Source organism: Tamandua tetradactyla, chromosome 9 (genome assembly GCF_023851605.1).
Source record: "Tamandua tetradactyla isolate mTamTet1 chromosome 9, mTamTet1.pri, whole genome shotgun sequence".
In the NCBI taxonomy this organism is placed as follows: domain Eukaryota; kingdom Metazoa; phylum Chordata; class Mammalia; order Pilosa; family Myrmecophagidae; genus Tamandua; species Tamandua tetradactyla.
Window position 1 is genome coordinate 65,604,389 of NC_135335.1, and position 23,311 is coordinate 65,627,699.

Consider the following 23,311-nt stretch of genomic DNA (forward strand, 5'->3'; position numbering starts at 1 on the left):
CTTTTATAAACACGTTAGAGGTCACCAAGACCTTCTGATGCTCTTCCCCAAAACAGTTCATGGACTTTCTGGCCTCAGAGCAATGCCTCATCCTTCTAATCTAGACCAGGGGTCAAGAAACTATCAGCCAGGGGCCAAAATCCAACCCAATGCTGTTTTTGTAGATAAAAATTTATTGGCACATAAAAACAAATAAATAAATATTAGCAGAGGCAATGAGACAAATGTCAAATAGTAGTTACACTCACTTTGTAGAAATGGAGACTGAAAACTGCCCCCAAAAATGACAACTGAAAACTAGTATGATTTGACTTTTATTATTAGGTCAGATCACATGAAGTACAAGGAAAAAGTAGCAGCAACATATAATCTGGGTTCCTCTGATCTTCAGGCAAAGTGGAAACTTGTGAAGGAGACAAATAAACCTCTAGCAGACACTCAGAACCTCACTTGAACCCTAAAATGCATCTGCTTAGTGGCATTGTTCTTCATTCCTGTCTTCAGCATCCATTTTGACTTCATCCTTTGGACATATTGCATGTCCCGCTCTCGCGTAAGAGTTGCTCCTGTGGTTGGAAGGGTGATAAGAAATAAGGCAAAGGATCTGTTATTTGTGATGAGAAGACTTAATCTTTAAAGAGAATTCAAAAGTTAATTTGGGGTAACTACATTCTTCTGTTCAAAGCAGGAGTTGCTAACTAGGGTTCTCCAAGCAATAGATCTTGGGATCTGTGAACACCCCAGGACTGGATTGCATGGCACAACTTCTGTATATATTCATTTTTCTGGGATAAGCATCTTTAGTTTTCATCATCTTGAAGGGACCTAGGTAGACTGAAGCTCTCCCTGAAGATTTAAGGGTAACAAGCTACATACAGCAGATACATCAGCAGAATGTGATATATTAATATATCACATTGATGAGTTTCAAAGTTTAACAATTTCAGTGGCTTGCTTTATTCTTCTGACTCTAAGTTTTCTCTGGGAAAATTACAAAAAGAGGAACTGATAAACTGGCTTGCCTCTGTGTCAGACAGTATATGGTATTCAACCCTCACAACTCTACTGTAGGCCCTATTATCATCATCTCCATTTTGTAAATGAGGAAAAGGAGGCTTAAAGAGATGAATTAAATTACTCATAGCCATTGTACAAGTACCTATAAGTACATCAAATGAATCATGTTTGACTCTACAGTTCGTGCTATTAGCCACTAAGATATTATTTCATTCCTCTGTGTGTCATCAACCTTTGCTGATTACTATATCACTGTTTTTGTAACTTATATTCTGAAAAAGTTAATGGTGTAATGTATTTTTAGAAAGTAACTGTGCCAGGAATATGACGTTTTTCAGTCATGGAGAATTTGATTTCTTGTCAGAGAGGCATCAAGTGATAATGGAAGGCCCTGGAGACAAGAAATTTCCCCCTGAGAGGATCCATAAGGACAACGGAAGTCAAAATGATTTCACCAAAGCTCCTTCTTGAAATACGAGTTCCTGGGCTGTTCAAGGCTGTGAACCCTGATGTACCTGTGTTGCCAGTCCACCCGAGGGCTCTGTATTGCTGCAGGACCCTGCCCACGGCCTTCTGGTTTTTAGCAACCGTCACAGCTCTTGACAAACCAAACCGCTGTTTGTAGTATCTCATCAAGGAGCGATGACCCACTCTGGCACCTGTTTTCCAAAGAGTAATATTTAAACACTGATTTGGATAGTTTTTTAAGGCAGAGCTATAGAGCAATGGCATTTCAAACCAAACTTTAAGGTTATCTAGCTGGAAAATGGATGTGCTGAGGAAAGATGAAGCAGTATATAAAAGGAAAGAGAAAAAAGAAAATCAAGAATAAATAGTTTTCAAAAACGAAGAGAACAGGGTGAGCCACAGTGGCTCAGCAGGCAGAGTTCTCACGTGCCATGCCAGAGACCTGGGCTCAAAGCATTATCAGTCTAGCTGGAAGAAATGCTGGTGCCTGCCCATGCGAAAAATAAAACAAAGAGAACAGCAAGTCACTGTCAAGTGAAAAACTCAGCATTTTGTACTTGTTTATGCCACACTAGAAAGTCACACTGCAACCACTGGAATACCAAGGATAGAGCCCTAGGATACAGGGAATTTTAGCCTTTTTTATAGGAAGAAGATTAAGTACAGAGAATGGTCCTGATGTTTAAGTCTACAAGCCAAGTCAAAGTCTAGAATAGAAATCAATCTACGTTTTTCTTTGCTTAAATTCTCTACTGCAGTGGTTCTCAACCAGGGGTGATTTTACACATCTGACCCTCACCCCCACCCCAAAGATGCATTTGGTAATGAATGGAACATTTCTGGTTATCACAACTGAAGGAGTGCTACTGGCATCTAGTGGATAGAGGACACGGATGTTGCTAAACATCCAACAATATATAGGACAACCCCCACAATGAAGAATTATACGACTCAAAACGGTAATAGTGCTGAAATTAGACACCTTGCTCTACTGCTTTCCAAACGATGAAAATCACCTGGTGAACTAGAATTTAAAATAATTAAGCTGAACTCTTCTCTACAGCTTTTGCTTATTTTGATTCTACCAAAAGTTTTGGCATTTCTGTAGCTGAACTAATGAAACTCTGAAGTAAAAGTACCTACTGGAGTAACAATCTGAGGTTCCCATTTAAGGATGAGGCACATCTGCTATATTAATTGAGGGACTGGCCATCTATATCCAGTTTACCAAATCTGGCCAGCTGCCTGTTTTTGTAAAAAAGCTTTACTGAAACATAGCCACAGACAACTATGTAGTATGATCTCTGCTTTTGTGCTACAATGGTGAAGTTGAGTAGTTGCCATTGAGACCAAATGGCCTGCAAAGCCTAAACTATTGATTGACTATCTGGCCCTTTAAAGGGAAAAATGGGCAGACTTCTGTATCTTAGCTTCATGGCAGGTGAAACTGAGGATGGCAGGCTTCAATGACAACTACCCCCAGATTATAACAGAATGGGGGCTCTCAAAATGGTCCCTGGGTCAGTAGCATCAGCATCCCCAGAAAGCTGACTAAATATAAGCTATCAGAATATTAGGACAGAAATAAGTATCTGCCTAGACAGCGAAAACATGTAGCTATTTACCATCAGCAAATACATAAAGCATGAAACACTGAAACGCTATTTCCACCAAAAAAAAAAAATGAAGGGAACAGAGCTAGTTAGAACCATGTGTACAGCTTCTAGTTAAGTTTTACATTTACACATATAAGAGCACTTATTTCAAAACCTTTTATGTAAAAACACCATAACAAAATATTACAGGTGGCTATATTTGCTTTTAGGACCTAAATCTTTAACTTGCATGAAAAAAACGCTACTGGGATTTTTGTTTTAAGCACCTCCCTAGCAAGCCATCTGGAAAATAGTTTGCTTGGTATACAGATACAGATACAGAATAGTAGTTTCTTTCAGTAAATTGTTCAGTAATCATATTCAAAATGTGACAAAAAAAAAACCTTTTAATTCAAAGCAGACATGGGTTTTTTTATATCAATAAGGATAAATACATGTTTCCCCAAAACCTGATTGTTCTGGCAGCATCAGAGTTAACAACAAAGCTCCTAGACCACAAGAAATAAGTGAGATGTACTTAATATATGAAGAGGCCAAAATGAAGGCTCTAGCAGGAAGCCATATTTAGCATGGTACTATTTTACTGATTTTCTCTGTTTGCAATGATCATTACCCCTAATCATTAATCAATAATGCTGGACATTATCATATAATAAATCAACATATTTACATCCTTAAGTAGTACTTGGAAAGATGTTTTATTAAAATTGGCTTTGGGCGGGCCACGGTGGCTCAGCAGGCAAGAATGCTTGCCTGCCATGCCAGAGCACCAGGGTTCGATTCCCGCTGCCTGCCCACGTAAAAAAAAAAAAAAAAAAAATTGGCTTTTTAAAACAGCCTTAAAACATCCTCCCATATTCAATGCCAAAGTTTCTGACAGCCAGCATGAAAGAATTGTAAATACGAAGTCTCTGAAGCATCTACTCGACCTTGTGTCAGTGATGTAGATACCTGACACCAAGCACCAAGTATAATGGGTTAAGAAAGGACAACTCAAAATGAAGGTGCGCATCAAGGGAATTTATTTTTAGAACAGTTCGCGCATTAAATAACAGATTGTTGAGTTTTGGGGAAGCACACAACCTGTCCATCTACCTGTCAATCACAGCAATAAATGATTACAAAACTATCTACCCAAACAGCTTTACAACTGACGACATTAAACAGAAGAAAACACCTTAAACTGCAATTTTCCTAAGAAGGTGATATATATGTCTCGTGGATCAACCAGTAGTCTCATCTGGCTAGTCATCAGCTAGCTGAAGTGTCTTTTATGCCAACTCACTCCATAAAACTGAAGAACAATGAGGTAACCAAGCATCTAAGCCCACAACAATCTTCAAAATAAATGCTAATAGCGCCCTCTACTGGATGACCTTCATCACTGGCTTTGGGATCATCTATTTGCAGTCACTAAATTCCAATCTGACTTAACTAGCTTTAAGGTATCATATCTACTGCTCTTGAAACCAGTCTAAATCAGCCTCTATCGGAGATAAGTATCATTAAGCTTTCCACATCAACAGAAGATGTGAGTGCCACTAAGGGCACATCAGAAGTCTTTCCAAATCAGCTTCATACTAACCCACACAACTGAGAAAAATCAAAGACGTTTCTGAAGAATAAATTTCTTCAAAAAGATAAGCAGGTGCTTACATATGCTGGTGTAATATCACTACATGTTTGTATGGTTTGCTAAGAGATCTCCCATTCTCTTGGTTCACTACAAAAAATCCCCAAACCAATAATAAGACCCTGCGCAAACAACATGAACTATAAACTATCACACTTCACTGTAAACATATTTCACTGTAGACTGACTAAGTATGACTAGTTTTTAAATATCTGAGATAGTAAACGTACGGTTGACATTAAAAACATTATCAGCCTTGCTGAAAAAAAATGTGAGAACTCTGGTACTTCTTGATTCTCTAAGGTTATGTTTTCTTGCTATTTAGATAAATTCTATTCTTGGGTCTTAGCACTAGGTTATCTGTGATGAACATGAAGGCAGCAAGTGATCTATACTTGGTGGATTTTTTTATTAGTGGTTCTTAATCTTCTCCAGATCACAGATGCCTTTAAGAAACAATGGCCTTTTCTCAGAAAAATACACATACCCACACAGTTAAAAAAAAACGACAAAAAAACAATGGCATTGCTTTTAAGAAATCTAAGTTGGTTACGGCTTTCACTGAATCTGTTAAAAATACAGTATTTTGCAGTATCCTACGACCAAACTGGCGACTGCACTACTTCTAAAAGACTGTCCTGAGATTTTTATCCAATAATTTTAACATGACTCAGAATTTTAACAAAACTGAACAAGGAAACCCAGACTTTAAAAATTTTTTAAAAATGGACCTTCAAGCTAATCTCATGCCACCTTCTTTGACTATACAATGTACAAGTAAAGCAATCTTCTCCAATGTAAGCAAGTAAGATGCTAAGTCCCAAAGGCCATTTCTTAGCCCAGAATGGCTCCTCCCCCTCTTCTCTTCCTTTATTACAGCAAGCCCAAGAATCAACTTAGCTTTCCTTTTTAAAAGTTGCCTCCATCCTCTCAGTCACTTACTCTACAAACATTTATTTGGCTCTGGTGTGTGAGACCCTGTACTGAGATGAATGAATTGAAAGAAGCAGTTTTGTTCTCAAATGTAATGGGAGAACAACAAATTATAAAGAAGTGAGATGAATGGATGATATGAGAGATATGCAAGTGTCACGGGGACAGAGACTCAGTTACAAAGCAAACGAATGAGTCCAAGAATGCTTTCCAAAAGAACAAATCCAGGTTCCAGTAAAGGTGAGTCTTAAAGAGAAATAGGAGAAAAACGAGAAGCACAGCACTGCAAAGACCCAGAGGAGGAAATCTGCAAGTGAGTAAAGGAAAAGTGCAGCACACATAATGGACCAGGAGCTGGAAAGGGCCAGAATATGAATGGCTTTGGGTGCTGTGCTGGAGAAATTAAAACTTCTCCTGAAGACATTAGCTCCTGCTGGAGGAATTCCAAAGAAAATAGCCTGGAAATAGACTGGTAAAGAAAATAGTATGCTGTTTGTTTTAGAAAGAATATTCTGGTGGTCATGTGGAGATGCGTCTGAAGCTGGCCAGAAAGGAAGCTGTAATGATGGGACTGACAAACAGATAAAGAGAAAAAAAGGAAAAAAAATACTCAAAAGACATTCATGAGTTACACTTAGTAATCATCTGGTGTAGGAGATGAAGAGAGTATCCTAAGAAGACAGCCATACTTTCGTTTTTGGTCAACCTTAGAAAACGCAATCACCTTGGAAAGATTTGTTTTTCTAGAGAGCAGAGGATTCATTTATGTTTCAAAAATTTAAAGCCCAAATGAAAATTGGTCTCAAATATACAATATTTCTTAAATAGGATATGTTCATTGTTATGAAGATAATTTATTATGCTAAAGCAGATGCAAAATGAAGCCAACATTAACTGAGCCTACTACATACCAGAAGCTGCTTTACAGGGATTATCTTATTCAACCGTCCTAACAGCCCCTGGGTAAATTCTCTTGTTATTCTATAGTACAATTAAGGAAGGAGATACTAATGGTACAAGGGGCTAATCTAGCAGTGGTTCTGAAAAATAAGTTATTAAACATAGTTATGAAGTCACATCTGGTATTTTTACCAGAAGAAGACCAGAATCAATCAGAGGTTCTCAATTATGTAGGACTGCTTTGCTGCTGAGTACTGTAAAGGTCACAAAAGTCTACTGCATTATATTCTTTCCTGTATAATTATACCCTTCACTGCATTAAACTTTTTACCACAGGAAGAACTATATTCTTAAGACAGGTTCTGACTGCCTCTTCCTTCTACTAGCATACTATAAAGCTAGCCTGAGAAGAATCTCCGTAGCCTGAGATGGTAATCATTCGAAGTGAAAGATCGCTATCTGTACTGAAGCAGTGATGGTCCATGGATAAAGCAACACCATAGGGTTGCTTCTTCATCACAGACTTCACAGGAAGGGTGTGCTGCTCCTAACCCCAACTTACCTGCAAACCTCCAGAGGCAACGTAGTGAAGCAGAAAAAAAGGCTTGGATAAGTGACTCAACATAAACTTCGCATGCCTCGTATGTCAAATGAGGGCAAAAGAATCTACTTTACAAGGTAGTTGCAAAGATAAAATATTTGCCTGGTATGGTATGCTAACTGCTCAGTAATTATTAGGTATTTTTAGAATCATTATTATCATCTCTACTACTCCATTCCCTTTCACTGTCACATTTTCCTTTCTGACAAGTTATCTTCTGTGTATCTCACATTCTTATCAGCTAATCACATTTCTTTCTTCCCACACAACAGACAGAGGACACTTCTCATATCCATGCCTCTTCTTCATCTTTTCATACCTCGGATAAATTTCTACCATTTTGAATCCTGTTTCCCAAAGAAAAGCAGAATTCAAACTTCCAACCTCCTCTACAACCAGAAAGCACACAGGTAACCTAGAGGCCTCCAATCAAACACAACCAAACCAGACTATCAATTGGAAGTCGGAAAAACATGAGGAAACAAGACTCTGCAGGAAGCATCCATATGGGCTGGCAAGGGTGGCTCTAAAAGTTTTCCTAGGCAGCTGTAGTTGCAGGTCAAGTTTAGGATTCACTGCTACAGGAGAGTCAAGTTCCTGGCATTCAGGGCATTCTGAAGGCAACAGCAAGTTTCCTTGCAGGTAAGGTCTGAGGTCTGGTTTTAGGCATTAATCCTAAAAGCTCAGCTTTGAATCTGTTTCTCCAGCCCTTGAAAAGACTATGTGGGCTACTTAATAACTTGGAGTAAAACTCTTTTCTGGGGTAGGCCATGGTGGCTCAGTGGTAGAGTTCTTGCCTGCCATTCCCGAGATCCAGATTCGATTTCCAGTGCCTGCTGTTAAAAAAGAAAAGCTCTTTTCTGCTTAAACCAGCAGAATAAAATCTGTTGTTTGCAAAATATGCCATCTAACCAAAACACAAATCAACCAACCTTTGTCTCTTTTCAATTGTGTTCACTTTTTGTGTGCTAGGAAATGTTATTTTGTCTACCACAGATCAATTTTTTGCTGGATACATCTGGGTCCAGCACCTTTGTAGAATCCTAAGGATTCTGGCACACCACTCTCCAGGTAATTGGGATAACTTGCAAACTTTGAAAAAAAAACTAACCTTTCCAGATAGTCTGAAAATTCTGGGGAAAAAGAATGCAGTGAAAGATTACAACTTTTTTTTCAGGAAAATTTGTTTTTGTTGGAAAAATATCTAAGAAAGATATTGTTTGGTGGTTCCTCAAAAAGTTAAACACAGAACTACCATATGACATGGCAATCCCACTTCTAGGTATTTAACCCAAAGAACTGAAAACAGGGACTCAAGCATATGCTTGTACTCCAATGTTCATAGGAGCATCAGTCACGATAGCCAAAAGGTGAAAACAACCCAAGTATCCACCAATGGATGAATGCATAAACAAAATGTGGTATATACATACAAAAGAGTATTATTCAGCTGTAAAAAAAGAATGAAGTTCTGATACATGCGACAACATGGATGAACTCTGAAGACATCATGTTGAGTGACTATGACAAACATGAAAGAACTAATACTGTATGATTTCATTTATATGAAATATCTAGAATAAAGCAAATTCATAGACAGAAAGTAGACAGACTAGAAGTGAGGGAAGTGGAATAGGGAGTTATTACTTAATGAGTAAAGAGTTTCTGTTTTAGGTGATGAAAAAGTCTTAGTTATAGAAGGTGATGATGGCAACACAACATTGTAAAAGTAATTAATGGCACAAAATCATACACTTAAAAATGGTTAAAACAGCAAATTTAATGTTATTTGTATTACCACAATAAAATATTTAAAATTAGAAAAAGAAAAGAAAGATATATACAATTTGGCCTAGTGTCCAGTCATAAGAAAACTAAGAAATTAGTGTAAAAAGAGAAAGAAAACTATACAAGGTTTATTTCCTTAAAAAGAAAATGGATTATCCTGCCTTCCGAGGTGAAGATTAAAAACCTCATCCTTATTACAGTTTTAAATTTTATGACTAATGGTTAAATTATCAGACATCCATGCAATAAAATATTATGTAGCTCTCAAAATTAAATGAAATAGATCTAGATGTACCAACCTGAAAATTTCATGTGAAAAAGGCAAATTTACAGAATAATCTTTAAAATGAAATCTCACTTCTATCTTAAAATCAATACTATACATGTGCATGTATGTATGTTCATCTGAAAAAAGGAGCTACAAATTATTTTTTTTTTCATTTTTAGATAGTTTTATTCACATCATACAATCCAGCCTAAGTATATAAGACATGTCCAAAATTCTTAACAGTGGAAACCTTTAGATATGGGAGAATAAAAAGGCTTTTGCTTTTTATTTTATAATCATCAAAAAAAAAAACATGTTGGAAGTACAAGTTAATTTTACTTTTTTCTTGTTTTTCTTTATTTTCCAAATATTAGAGGAATAAAAATGCAATTTTCTTTACCAAAAAATTAAAAAGTGAATCATATGAATGAAAAAAGAAATATTGTAATTTATCACCCACCAAACATCAGATTACATTTTTATTTTGCCCTCTTGTGGAATAATCAAATTTCTATAGGACATCAATTGCAAATTCACTGTTGCTAAGACATATTATGGATGCTATATCTATGTTTATAAAAGGTTATAAAATTTTAATTTAATACTAAAATGAGTAACAGTGACTATCTTTCAGAGTTTTTGTGAAGATTAAAAGATAGTATCTATATGAACAACCTATATATAAATGATTATAATATCCTTCTAAAGTGCAAGAAGCTTAAGGGAAGGAAAAAAACAGTATGCTGTATGTTTTTATTCCTGACACTTTGAAGAACACAAGTCATATTTTTAACTAACCAAATGCAAGCATTTCATTTATGCAGCCCAATGAGTCAAAACTTGATGTACAGTTTAGTTAATGAAAAAAGAAAAAAGTTCCAATTAAAGAGAAAGGTGTTACACTCTTAATCAAGTGCAGTCCTTTAAGTTAGACTGCATGCTGACACCAAAACTGCTAAAACACACTAATTCATTTGAATAGGTAAATTAATTGAAAACCACAAAAATATCAGACACTTAAAGCATAAGAAGTAAAAAAATATAGGAAGCAAAAGGAATTAGTTCAAAGAAGAGTAAGGTTAATATTAACAAGCAAAATCAATATGGGACCCAAAAAAAAAGGATAGAAAGGAAGGAGGGAGGGAGGGAGGAAATACTGATCACAACTTGGAGTCATAACTGAAGCAAGAGGAAAAACATTCACCCAGTTTAAACAAAATAGTAAACAATGGGCTAAATAGCAACCTTCAGAGTTTACTTACCCTGCAGACGAGAACAAGAACCTAAACATACTCTCTTAAGTTTCATATTCTGTTTCCTTTAGTATGGAAGGTATCTGATGGGGTATATGCCTCTGCAGCAATATCATTTGGCATTAAACTACATTTGAACAAATGCACTTACCAGAAGGCAGAATCAGCTCCATGGTTTCATCATCAAATTCCACGTTCTTTTCTGAGGGAAATGCCTCAGCCTCCTCAGTGTCCTCCCCTTCCTTGTGATCTGGGTAGCTGCTCCTGTAACAATGAAATGGCACTGATAAATACACTAATACTTTGATTTTAATTAAAAGACATAAATTATATCTGCAAATGTGGCAAACCTGCTAGCTACTTAAAAGAGAGGAAAGAGACGCAGGAATAGCCAGGTGAAAGTTTTCAAGGGAAACAACTTGTTAACATTTTCTCTGTACTAAAATTGACCGGATGACTCATAACTGAATTCATTCACCTGTTTGTTTCTCCCTAGGAAGGCAGCCAAATGTACAGAGAATGCAGAACTGGAGATACAGCTTAGTCAATGTAACCATTATAAAAACAAGTTAGAGAACAGTGCTATCCAATTCTGTGATGATATAAATGCTCTATGTCTGTGCTGTCCAATGGATGCTATTAGCCAAGTGTGGACAGAGCACCTGAAATGTGGGTAGTATGAAGAAAATTTCTAAATTTTTAATTTAACTAATTCATTTAAATAGCCACATGGTACACCTAGTGATTACCATATAGAACAGTGCAGTTGTAGAAGAATCACTATGAGCATTCTTAGAAATGTTTACAAATTCATATTCACACATATGAATACTATGTGTGGAAAAATACATATTAAAATGTTAATAGTAAGACAGACAACCCAATAGAAAAATGGACAAAAGACTTATCAGACACTTCAGAAAAGATATCCATATATCCAGTTTGTACATAAAAAGGTTCTCACCTTCATTAGTCATCATCAGGGAAATACACAATGGGATGCCACTACACAGCCACCTAAGTGGCTAAAATGAAAAGAAGTGTTAGAGAAGAGGTAGAATACTACTACTCTGCTACAAGTGGAGTATAGAGAACCACTTTGCAAAGTGATTTGATGATATCTTCTAAAACTGAACATATGCATGTTCTCAGGTCCAACAATTCCACACCAGATATATACCCAACACATTATGTGTAAAAACATTACTCAAAAGACACGTAGTGGATAGCCCCAAACTGGAAACCACCCAGTGTGCATTAATAGCAGACTAGATAGTCACTGTGATGCACTCAAGAGGCTAGTCCAGAAGAATGAGAATGAATGATCCACTACATTTAAACACAGATGAATCTCATGAACATAAAATTGAGCAAAAGAAGTTAAAACCAAAGGACAGCATTCTTCGTAGTCTTTGACGTAATCCATGTAAAGCGCTTAGAACAGTGTCTGGCAGGCAGTAAGCACTCAATAAACTGTGCATAAGGGTTTTCCACTTTTCACTTTTTCCTTTATTTATTAAGCATATTGGATTCTTTTTTAAGGGAAAAAATCATTTATTATTCATTTTTAATAAGGGCACATCATTTCTCCTTTCTAGGCACTAGTAGAATACAATAAAGTAACAAAGGAATACCATTTAGATTAAGGGAAACTGATTTCTTGAACCAACTGCCTTATATAACTGCATTAGTTATATATTTTAATTCAAACCAACACTATAAGCAATACCCAGTAAACAACAATGCAAGGCCTTGTCCTTTTGAAGTTTAGATTCTACCAGGAGAGAGAATAAACAAATATGTAATACGTCAAATGGTAGTAAGGGCTAAGAGGAAAAATAAAGCTGGATAAAAAGAATTGGGTAGCTATTGTTATTTTATGTAAGACTACAGTAGAAATGTGAAATTTATGCCAACCACTAAAGCAAGTGAGAGAATGAGACATGTGACTATCTAAGGGAAGACTGCCTTGAGAGAAGACAATAGTAATGCAAAGGTTCTGAGAAACATGTTTGATGTATTAGAAGAATAGCTAGGAAACCATGGTGAATAAGGCAGAAATAAACAGAAAATGTAGGGCCTTGCAGGCCACTTCAAGGATTTTGGTTTTTACTTTGAGTAAGATGGGAAACCCCTGGGAGATTCTGAGGAGAGTTTGATCTGATTTATGTTTTAAAGGGATTTCTCCAGCTATACAATTTTGAGAATACAATGTCGAGAGTGGGGAGGGGGAGAATGAAAATGAGGCAGGAGATTACCACGACAATTCAGGCAAAAAACGATAATGACACATGATCCAGGAAGTAGAAGTGGGGGTAGCAAAATGTAGTCAGGTTCTAGAGGTAATCTGAAGGTAAATATAGCAAGATTTGGTAATAGATTTAATGCAAGCATGAAAACAAACAAGAGTTTTAAGACAAGCTTTTTGGCTTAAGCAACTAGGAGAGTGGTCACTTACTTAGGGAGGAGGTTGGGAGGCATACCAGGAGTTTGATTTTGGACGTTTAAAGTTTGTGATCCTTTTTGGACACTCAAGGCAAAATGTCAAGTAGGAACTCAATATAGAAATCATAAACTGATGAGAAGGCTATACTTGTGATATAAATTTGGGAATCATTAGCACATAGAAGGTAAGGACCTACAAGATTATATAGGTTCCTGAAAAAAATCATGAGAGTGAGGGCAGACGAGATTAGAGTCTGATCACTGCAGCATTCCACAACAGCTGCTGGTTGTAGCCACTGAGATCAACTCATAGGTATTTGTTAAAAGCACTCTGACTGCAAGAAGATGGCCAAAAGGCAATAAATATTGCTGTCTGAAATGAAATTTGAGAAGGATAAATATTCTCCCTTGTCTGGAGGAGGATGCTTGGCATCCCCAACAGCTGCACAATCTGTCTTTCCTATTGCCTCCATCCATAACCCTCTAGTTATACCCAACAACTGAAAAACCCCCAGTCGCAAAATGAGAAATCAGGGAGAGAATGCAAAAGGAATACTTAAAAGACTAGAAGTCTTTCTCTTTTTTGAACACCTGTATCCTCTGGACCATATATGCCTTAACTTTTGCTAGGTTCCAAGAATTTTAACAACAGGAGCTGGGTACTCCCAAGTGCCTAACAAGTATTTGTTACATAATGTGTGAATTATTTAAGATTCTAGTTAGGGCTGAAATACCCAGGGATAATCTCATCATCAAATGCTTAGTTCAGCAACCATCTAAACTTCCTTAGGAGAGAGCCCGTGATTCAAGGAGTCTCAGGGAAACAAAAACGTGAAACCTAATTTCCATACCTCTGAATATTATTTTCATAAGACAATTGGCAAAACTGAACTTCCGACCACTTAACAACAAAAATCAAAAGGTGGCATATGAGAACCCTGTATTTTATTCATGATTTTTCTGTAAATCCACAATTTCTAATTAAAAAAAAATTTTTAAGTCAGATAAACTTGAATTTGAGCCCAAACTCTTCTCGACAATGTGCTAACTGGATTTCTCATCTTCAAAATGGTGTGAAATAACCCTCATTTAAAAGTTGTTGTAAGGGTTCAAATATATCGAACAGTACACAAAGCAGCATATTACTTCACTGCAAATATATCAACTTCACTTCATGTTACAAACCACAGTCTTACCTAAAATCATAGAAGTCTGCAAATTCCAAAGCAGCATCACCATCTGTGAAGAGCTTACAGTGGCTTTTGTCATTCATGTGTGCCTGTACAGCTTCTGTGGAGTAGAAGGACTTCCCCTTCTCATTGCACCACAAACAAATCTTTCCAACTCCAACTTTCTCCCCTGAAAAATATAATTTGAGGGAAAAAAAATGAATAAAGCTTTTTGTAGCCAAATTAAATCTAACCATTTATCTCCACAACTCAAGAAAGCATGCAGGTTTTTCATTTTCACTAAAGAGGTAAATAAATCAAAGAGTGATGAGACGAGATATACAAAACTAATGTAAAGAAAGACAAAAATTAATTCCCTTAAGACTTGTCCCCAATAATGTATTTTCTCATTAAAAGTAAAACTAAAAAGAAGTTAAACTATTTACATACCCAAGTATTTAATCAGTCCCTTAAGATCAGAAAGATATTCTATATCAGGAATAAAAAAGCTGTGGACTTTTGTCATATGTGCCACGTTCTTCATTAGGGAGCATGAATGATGGGGACAAAACAAGCAGTCTGTTATAGGGATGGCACCGAGGGGTGGATTTTTCACATTTCCTTCCTCCCTTGTGTCCTGCTCGTTCACATCTTCTTCCATCACTTCAGCATCCTCACATTCCAATTCTTCATCAGAATCAATATCCTCCCAATCTTCAAGGCAGAGTTTTGAAAAAATAAATTTAGTTTCATAAAAGTAGTAAGTATAATAGACACATCAAGATTCACAAGATGAGTGGTACAGTTCCTATATTTGGGGAGACAGGGCTTTAATTATGTCCTATGAATGACAAATCCTTTCAAGACCTAAACTTTAATCATTCATTTACCACAGACCAGTTTGTTTAGCTAAGAGACTCCTTAAGTATCTTCCCTAGTAAACAGTAAAACACCTTGAAGGAGTCCTCTGTTTCTTTCCTTTCTCGCAGTACCTACCCTAGCAGCGTCACATCTGGCCGGATGACATATTTTTTTAACTACTAGAATATGCTTGTATCTACTATTTCATAGGAACACTGTGGTGTAATGGTGTCTGCATATGTGGTGGGGGCTGTGTTTGTTTTATGAATGTATACAATATCAGTGTTAACAGGATATGAAATGAGAAAGGAATGAATAAATAGCTCATAAAATCAAGGAGATTAGATTGCTGGCTCAAACCCCACATTTCAGATTAGCTAGATAACTGGGAGCTCCTCATTTGTTTACATCAACTAAATTAAGTGCAAAACCATCATAACTGGAAGCTAACTGGAATGGCAGATTCTATAACAGATGGTGTGGAGGTACTATGTCCTCATACACTTAGGCTAAAAGCCTCCCTATCCAAAACATACAAGGCATCAATTCCTTCTACAGATATTTGTTCAGCATCTGTTTTTTGGCCCCAGGTAATGAATGTTTCAGGTCCTGAATATAAAACAGAGATCTAAACAGGACAAAATTCTACGTAGGGGGATGCCGGCCAGATAAAACCCACCAGTCCCTTTCGCTCATCAATTTCACTCAACACACACACACGTATACACACACACACCTCGAAAGTGTTATCTGGAAATGTAAGGGGGACCAATTTCCTCCCTCCCTCCCCGAGACAGTTTCATTACCGTCTCCGTCTAAGTCCTCCTCCTCCTCACTCTCCTGCCCCTGCTGCTTTGCCAACTTCTTCGCCTGCTGTTCAAACCACTGGAGTCGGGGCGGTTTCTCGGCCAGGTCTCTGTCGTGAGTCGCACGCCCAACGTCAGCGGGACTCCTGGACTCCTCCATAGGCGCCGGGGGAGCCTTCTTCGGCGACATAGACGGCTGGGCCTTGATGGCCTGCTGGATGGCCGCGTTCATGGCATCCTTGTCCACACTGTCCGCGCCCAGCCCTTTCTCCAAGTTCTTTTCATTCATCATCTCCACTTTCCGATTCACAGCCTGCACGGCCTTCTTCTCCAGCTCCACATGACGCCGGGACTTAAGGTGGTTTTCGTAGGCGTTGAAAGAGGCGAATTTCTTACTGCAGACCGTGCAGTAGGTGGCCGTGCCCTTGCTCTCCTGCTCCGCCACGGCCCGTTGCGTCCGCACCCGCTCCTGGAAGCCCTCGGCGGTGACCGGGGCCATGTCCGCCACTTTTCGCCGCAGGTTGTAGCGGTGCCAGTCCGTCTTGTAATGAGCCCGCTGCAATTCCGCATCGCGGAACGCCACCCGACAGGTGATGCAAGTGTACGTCGCCATCGCCAGGCAGAAAATGTGAGGCGACCAGGCCAGGAAACGAGTGATTATCGACTTGGCCTCTTTAGCTCAACACAGCCACCAAACACACACAACTCGCTTGCCGTCTCTCTAAGTCTCTCTACGAGAACTTCCGGTACGCGCCGGAACTTATGGCCTGCTGGACAGGAAATCCCTCCTCCCGACCTGTGGCCGCCCCGGAAGGCGAGGAAGCCCGGGCGGGTGTTGGTTGTAGGCGCTGCACCGCCCAGTGTGTGGTTGTGCTTGTTACAGAATCAAGGTGTGAAGCGAACAGGGCGGTGGCTGCGCGACAGTGCGACAGTTGGGGCGGGGCCTCTGAGGTGCTGTCGGATCGCGGCTTCTCTTGGGAGCGTCGGCTGCTCATGGAGCGCGGGGAATGGATGCCGTGTAAGCGGACGGCGCGGTTTAGCTGTTGGGTCGCACCTCCGAGCCCCCGCTGTGCGGCTGGAGGGTTTCACAGAGAAACCGGGAGTCCGGCCTCGGCCCTTAAGAAGCTGCCCTTCTAGGGAAGGGCACCGGCGAAGCTCTTGAGTTAAAACTTCTCGGGCCAGGAGGAAACAGCACAGCCAAGCCGCTGCTTAATAGAAATATCATCCGAACCACATGTAAAATTTAAAAGGTAGTAGCCATATATATTATTTTTTTGTTTGAAAACAGTAGGTAAAGTTGCTTTTAATAATATAATTTATGTAGCCTAAAAGATCCCAAATAAATCATTTAAGCATGTAATCAGTCTGAAAGAATTAATGAGATATTTTACATTCCTTTGTTGACATAACAGTACATCTCAGTTCGGACTTGCTTCCTTTCATGTGATGAGTTGTCTCAAAGTTTGGGGACTTCATGGATTCAACTGCACAGCCTAGCCGAAGCAGTGGGCTTTGTTATAGAATTTGACATTACGTGTTCAGAATCCAAGTAGCATCGAAAGATAGAGGTAATTTTTAAAAATTAAAATATGTATATGTATATATATGTCAGGTCATGCTGCTTTTTGTTCAAAACCTCTCCAGTGGCTTCTGGTGACTCAATAACTCAAACGCCTTACTTTCTATTCTGCAAGCTCCCACCCCTACTTCTACCTCTGATCTCCTACCATGCCCTTCTCCCCACCCTGCTCACCTCAGGTCAGTCCCACTGACAATTTAGTATTCCTCTTGCACGGTTAAGTAAACATTTTTTGCTGGTATTAAGTCATGGAAATTTTTCTTCTTCTGTCTGGAATGTTCTTTTGCTGGCTAGCTCCCTGACTTTTTAGATCTCTGCCCAAATGCCTTTGCAAGAGGAGCCTATCCGAACCACTTATCAAAAATAGTGCCTATCCCCAACTTTTTAAGTCCTTATCAGACATAATTTTCTTCTCTAACACTATTATTTTTTATTCTGCATCATATTATTCCAAAATTTAGTAACTTAAATCAGCTAACTTTGATTAAAGTTTCTGTAAGTCAGGAATTTGAATTGGGGTTAGCTGGATATTCTGGCTCAAGGGCTCTAATAATGCAGTAGAGATGCTGGCCAGAGCTGAATTCAACTGAAGCCTTAATTGGGGCTGAAGGATCCACTTCCAGGATGGCTTACTTGCATGGCTGGTTGTGGAGAGCCGCCTCCCGGGTCAGGCCTAGTGGTCGCGCTGCAGCCTGCTCTAGAGTTCCCCCCGCCCATCGAGTGAGTCAAGATGGCGCCCGCATCCTGTTTCCGCGTATGACGCACGCGCCCACCAACCCTATCTTCCAATCACCTCTGTATACGTGGCACTAACCTATTGGGTTTGGGCACAGTATATAAGAGGTTACCCGGACAGGGTGGGTGGAGACGACCCACAGGAAGCCGTACCTGACGGCCGCATAGAGGTTGTTCCCCCGCGGGGTATTCTGTCCCGCGTGGAACCTGTAACAGAGAATGCAAGCTTAACTCCAGTAAAGGTCTGTGCTCACAACCGTTGCGTGCCTCGAACCCGTGTTTATCACTCGAGTCGGTTTGCCTGCGCCTGTCTCTTTCTCCCCTCCTGTTCCCTTCGCCGGCCGGGAATCAGAAGCCGAACGAGAAGTCGCGGACAAGTGGTGGCCCGTACGGGGAACCTCCTCTCTCGACACCTCTTCTGCAAGGAGAGCCGTACTGTCTCTTCTTGAACTGAGGAGGACGTGCTTCTTGAGTTCGCAGCGGACTTCCCGCGCCTGATCACCGCGAGAAGGTGAGTACTTCTTATTACGTGAGAGTTAAGGCCCGCGGGCTTTCAGGTAGCCCCGGGGACTCGGAAGAGCTCTCCGAGTGATTAAGGTCCAGTGCCGACTGCAAGCATGGGGCAGTCAGGAAGTTCACCCTTGTTACCTCCCTTAAAGACCCTTTTGAAGCAGTGGGGTATCTCGGTTAGGAAGAGTTCCCTCCTGCGGTTCTTAGACGATGTTGCTGCTTTTGCACCTTGGTTCGCCCACTCCGGGAGCCTTAGTCTGCCTTCTTGGTTAAAACTTGGTAATGACATAGAACGGGCGCGCCGGACGGGCCTTTGTATGGACCCGATCCTGGTCCCTATCTGGGAAACCGTCCGTGCTTGCCCTGAGGCAGAGTCTACTTCAGGCCTCAGTCCGTCTTCCGCCCTGCTGCAGGCACGGCACGCGCTCCAAGAAACTCAGTCAGTTTCGTCTGCGGACGGCTCCCGTAAACGCAAGCCGCCAGAGTCAAGCGATAGTTCAGACAGCTCTGACTCAGAGTCAGATGGCGATGAAGACGAGGGGGCGGAAGCGCCTCCGCTAATCGATTGGGGGAGGCCCCCTGTCTCACCCACGCAGCCTTCCGCCCCGCCAGCGCCTGCTGCAGGGGCGCGGCGGCTTCCGGTGAATGGTTTTGGTAATCTCGCCAAAAACCCTCACCACGGGCTCCCTCTGGTGGCCGAATTAAGTAATTACAGTGGCCCTCCTTTGCGAGACCCGGAACCCCCTACAGGCTGGTCCGAGTGCAGTGGAAGTTACAACTAATTGATTACAGTCAGTTACAGATTACTTTGTTCATTCTCCACTCCCAAAACAGTATTATTCCAATCGAAAAGACCTCAGTGGGTAGAATTACAAGTCATTATTACAGTCCTGAGAGAATTTGCCGGCCCCCTGAATATTGTTTCTGATTCCTTGTACGTCGTAAATTCTGTAAAAGTTTTAGAGACAGTAGGCATTATAAAGTACTCCTCCTCAGTAAGACCATTTTTTCTCAAACTTCAAGAGACAATACGTGCTAGACAACATCCCTTTTACACAACTCATATTAGGGCCCATACAGGCCTGCCTGGTCCCATGACACAAGGAAATCACATAGTAGATGTGGCCACTCGACAGCCACACATCTTCCCTGCGCTGACACCATATCAGCAAGCCCGAGAATTCCATGACAGATTTCACATCAATGCAGGTACCCTAGCTAGGCGGTTTAATATACCACGTGCGACAGCTAGAGATATAGTCCGAGCGTGCGGAAATTGTGTAGAACAAAGAGCAGTCCCTTCAGTTGGGGTTAACCCTAAAGGTCTCATCCCGGGAGACATTTGGCAAATGGATGTCACCCATCACTTAGAGCATGGTAAAGTTAAATACCTGCATGTGTCAGTGGATACTTGTTCTCAAGTTTTATTTGCCTCTGCCGAATCAGGAGAAAGAGTCCACCAAGTAATTGCACACTGCCTTGCCGCTTGGGCAGCTTGGGGTAAGCCGAAAATATTAAAAACAGACAACGGACCCGCTTACACCAGCAAAGCCTTCCAAAGATTTTGTGAAAATATGGAAGTGCAATTAAAACATGGTATCCCCTACAACCCTCAAGGGCAAGGAATCATTGAAAGAGCACACAGGTCTCTTAAAGACTTGCTCAAAAAACAGAAAGGGGGAATAGGCCACGGCTTGTCCCCGAAGGCTCAACTGTCTGTAGCCTTATTTACATATAATTTTTTAAATGAAAATTCACTAGGAATGACACCTGCTCTTCAGCACACTACTCCGAGTCCTCCACATAGAGGTCTAGTCCGTTGGAAGGATGTCCTGTCAGGACAATGGCAAGGCCCTGACCCAGTGCTCAGCTGGGCCAGAGGCTCTGTTTGTGTTTTTCCCCAGGAGCCAGGACGTCAACCAGTGTGGGTTCCGGAAAGACTGGTGAGAACCGTGACATCGCCCGAGGAGGCCACGGAGCTGTTGCCCAAAAAACCAACAAGCCTTCAACCTGAACCATCAGATCAGGCCTCCAACTCTGCTGATGACGGCGGCGACTGACGAGATGGCAACGAAAACGCCAGTCACCCTCCGACTGTTTAGAAGGGGGGACCAGTTTTAATACCCCCCACTCTCCCAACAGGTGGAATCAGACCTTAAAGTGCTTGGGAAGATCAAGTTAACCCCCGTTGCCTTCGACCTTTCCGAACTGGGCGAGACTGTACAAAGTCTGTGGAACCGAGTCACCTCTTGGTTCTCTTGGCCCAATTTGACTACTTGGATTCTCGTAGCGGTGGGACTATTAGTGGGATTAGTCACTGTTAAATGTTTGTTAGAACGCTTGTTCCAGACACAGCAGCAATTACGTGTCACTACCATGTTGGCTATGTCACTCGCCCCTGATGCTCCTGGCAACGACCATCCCGCTGCCCGGTCCTCCCCCTCACCGGACGGTCCATCCCGGCCACTCAGGGCGGGGCGCTCGAAAACAGGATCTGCTGCAAAGCCCATGGCCGTGTCCCGGGTGTAAAAGGCGGCACCAGCAGTCATAATTTTTGTCTAAAGGATGATCTCTAAGGCAGAGTCACGGTCCTGGCCAGACTAGACTCCGGCCATTGCACAGAGACATCTAGTGACACCCTCGACTCTGGTTGCCGCTCTCCTGAGCCCCGCTTAGCCCAGTTGCGAGGCGAAGCACTGCAGGGAGAGTCACGTGGTTTCCAGTTCACGGGCTCTCCGGTCTCTATATGAGGAGTGCATTCTGGTTGGTGCCTAGCAAGCCTAGTCCAGACTCCCCAAAGCACCAAAACAAGTAGTGGGCTAATCAAGCTCACGGGAGCTCACTCATCAATGGAGACACTGGGTCTAAGAAAGGGTCTACGGACCAGAAATAATAAAAAAGGGGGAGATGTGGAGAACCGCCTCCCGGGTCAGGCCTAGTGGTCGCGCTGCAGCCTGCTCTAGAGTTCCCCCCGCCCATCGAGTGAGTCAAGATGGCGCCCGCATCCTGTTTCCGCGTATGACGCACGCGCCCACCAACCCTATCTTCCAATCACCTCTGTATACGTGGCACTAACCTATTGGGTTTGGGCACAGTATATAAGAGGTTACCCGGACAGGGTGGGTGGAGACGACCCACAGGGAGCCGTACCTGACGGCCGCATAGAGGTTGTTCCCCCGCGGGGTATTCTGTCCCGCGTGGAACCTGTAACAGAGAATGCAAGCTTAACTCCAGTAAAGGTCTGTGCTCACAACCGTTGCGTGCCTCGAACCCGTGTTTATCACTCGAGTCGGTTTGCCTGCGCCTGTCTCTTTCTCCCCTCCTGTTCCCTTCGCCGGCCGGGAATCAGAAGCCGAACGAGAAGTCGCGGACAGCTGGTAGCAAGGAGTCCCAGTTCCTCCCCAGGTGTACCTTTCTTTAAGACTATATGAATTTCTTATAACATGGCAGTTAGCTTCCCCTAGAGAGCAAAGTAGAAGCCACATTGTCTTTTATGACCTAACTTTGGAAATGGCATACAGTCATTTCCACAATATTCTGTCACTTGGGTAGGTCAGCCCTATTTAATGTGGAGGAGGATTACATAAGGGAATGAATATAATGTGGTAGGGATTTGGGGGGCCCACCTGGGGAGATTGGCTACCATTAGCATTTGTATGTCACTGATTTTCCAGCTTTAGCACTGAAAGTCCTGCATCCCAGAAAACCCCTCAATCCTGGCCAAACCAAGATGGTCAATCATCCTGTATGTTAGTCTGTCCCCAACTAGAATATAAGCTCCATCAAAGCAGGAACTGCTTTCACTGATGTATACCCCAATGCTAGAACACTGCAGGTACATAGAATGTTCAATATTTGCAAAATGACTATTATTTTATAGTGCAACAATTAAGAAAAACTTGATTTTGAGATTATCAGAAATCTTTGAAAACATCTGAGCCCTCTGGACAAATACCCACAATATTAGCTTCCTAGAGCTACCATAACAAAGTACCACAAACTAAGTGACTTAAAACAGAAATGGATTCTCTAATTTCTGGAGGATGGAAGTCTGAAGTCAAGGTGTTGACAGGCCATGCTGCCTCCAGAGCCTGAGGGGAGGATACTTACTTCCCTGTTCCAGCTTCTCGTAGCTGCAGGCTTACTGGGTTTATATCACCATAAATCCAGCCTGCACTTCTGTCATCACATTGCCATCTTCCCTCTGTTTTTGTGTCCAAATTTCTCTCTTCTTAAAAAGGCACACCCTAATCCAGTATAACCTCATTTTAACTAATTACATCTGCAAGGACCCTATTTTCAAATAAGGCCACATTCTGAAGTTCCAAGAAGACATGAAGTTTGTTTTTTTTGGGGGGGGAGGCGGGGTTAGGGACATATTCTTCCAGTACGTCCATTTTAAGAATGTAGCTATCATTAATTATCAACTAGGATAAGCAAAACAATGTATATCTTCAAGGTTTCCTAAAAGATAAACCAGAAGATGACTCTGTAAAGAACTTTGGATAATAGTGGTTTATTACTTTTATGATTCTTTCAGCATCTTTTTGTTAGGTTATTTCCTCCATGCCTCCTCCAGTCCATTTCCATGATCTTCCCATTTCTGCAGCTTTGAACTTTCCACAGATACTTCACTTTTCCTCTTTAAATAGTCATTGCTTCCACTACCATATTAATTTTCCAACATATTGCCCTTCTGTAGTCTCCTAGATAGCCTTAATCGCTTTCC

The 23,311-nt window shown here is 41.1% G+C and overlaps 1 protein-coding gene and 1 long non-coding RNA gene across 3 annotated transcripts in view; one reads left to right on the forward strand and one right to left on the reverse strand.

The window, feature by feature from the left end:
* Positions 1-301: 301 nt before the first annotated feature.
* On the reverse strand, positions 302-16,689 carry ZNF622 (zinc finger protein 622). Of its 2 annotated transcripts, XM_077116884.1 has the most exons (6): positions 15,759-16,684; positions 14,542-14,805; positions 14,119-14,281; positions 10,629-10,741; positions 1,533-1,676; positions 302-566 (listed from the first exon to the last, which is right to left on the reverse strand). In XM_077116884.1, exons 1-6 carry the CDS (start codon positions 16,369-16,371, stop codon positions 439-441), a joined length of 1,425 nt encoding a protein of 474 aa, XP_076972999.1. In that variant the 5' UTR covers positions 16,372-16,684; the 3' UTR covers positions 302-438. The 2 variants fall into 2 exon arrangements, with proteins under 2 accessions (XP_076972999.1, XP_076973000.1); XM_077116885.1 differs by lacking the exon at positions 14,542-14,805 and having other exon boundaries at positions 15,759-16,689.
* Positions 16,545-23,311, forward strand: part of LOC143647180 (uncharacterized) — a 30,965-nt gene continuing 24,198 nt past the window's right edge. The window contains exons 1-2 of the long non-coding RNA XR_013157899.1: positions 16,545-17,008; positions 17,171-17,326. This is a non-coding gene — a long non-coding RNA (uncharacterized LOC143647180). The remainder of the gene's footprint in view (positions 17,009-17,170; positions 17,327-23,311) is intronic.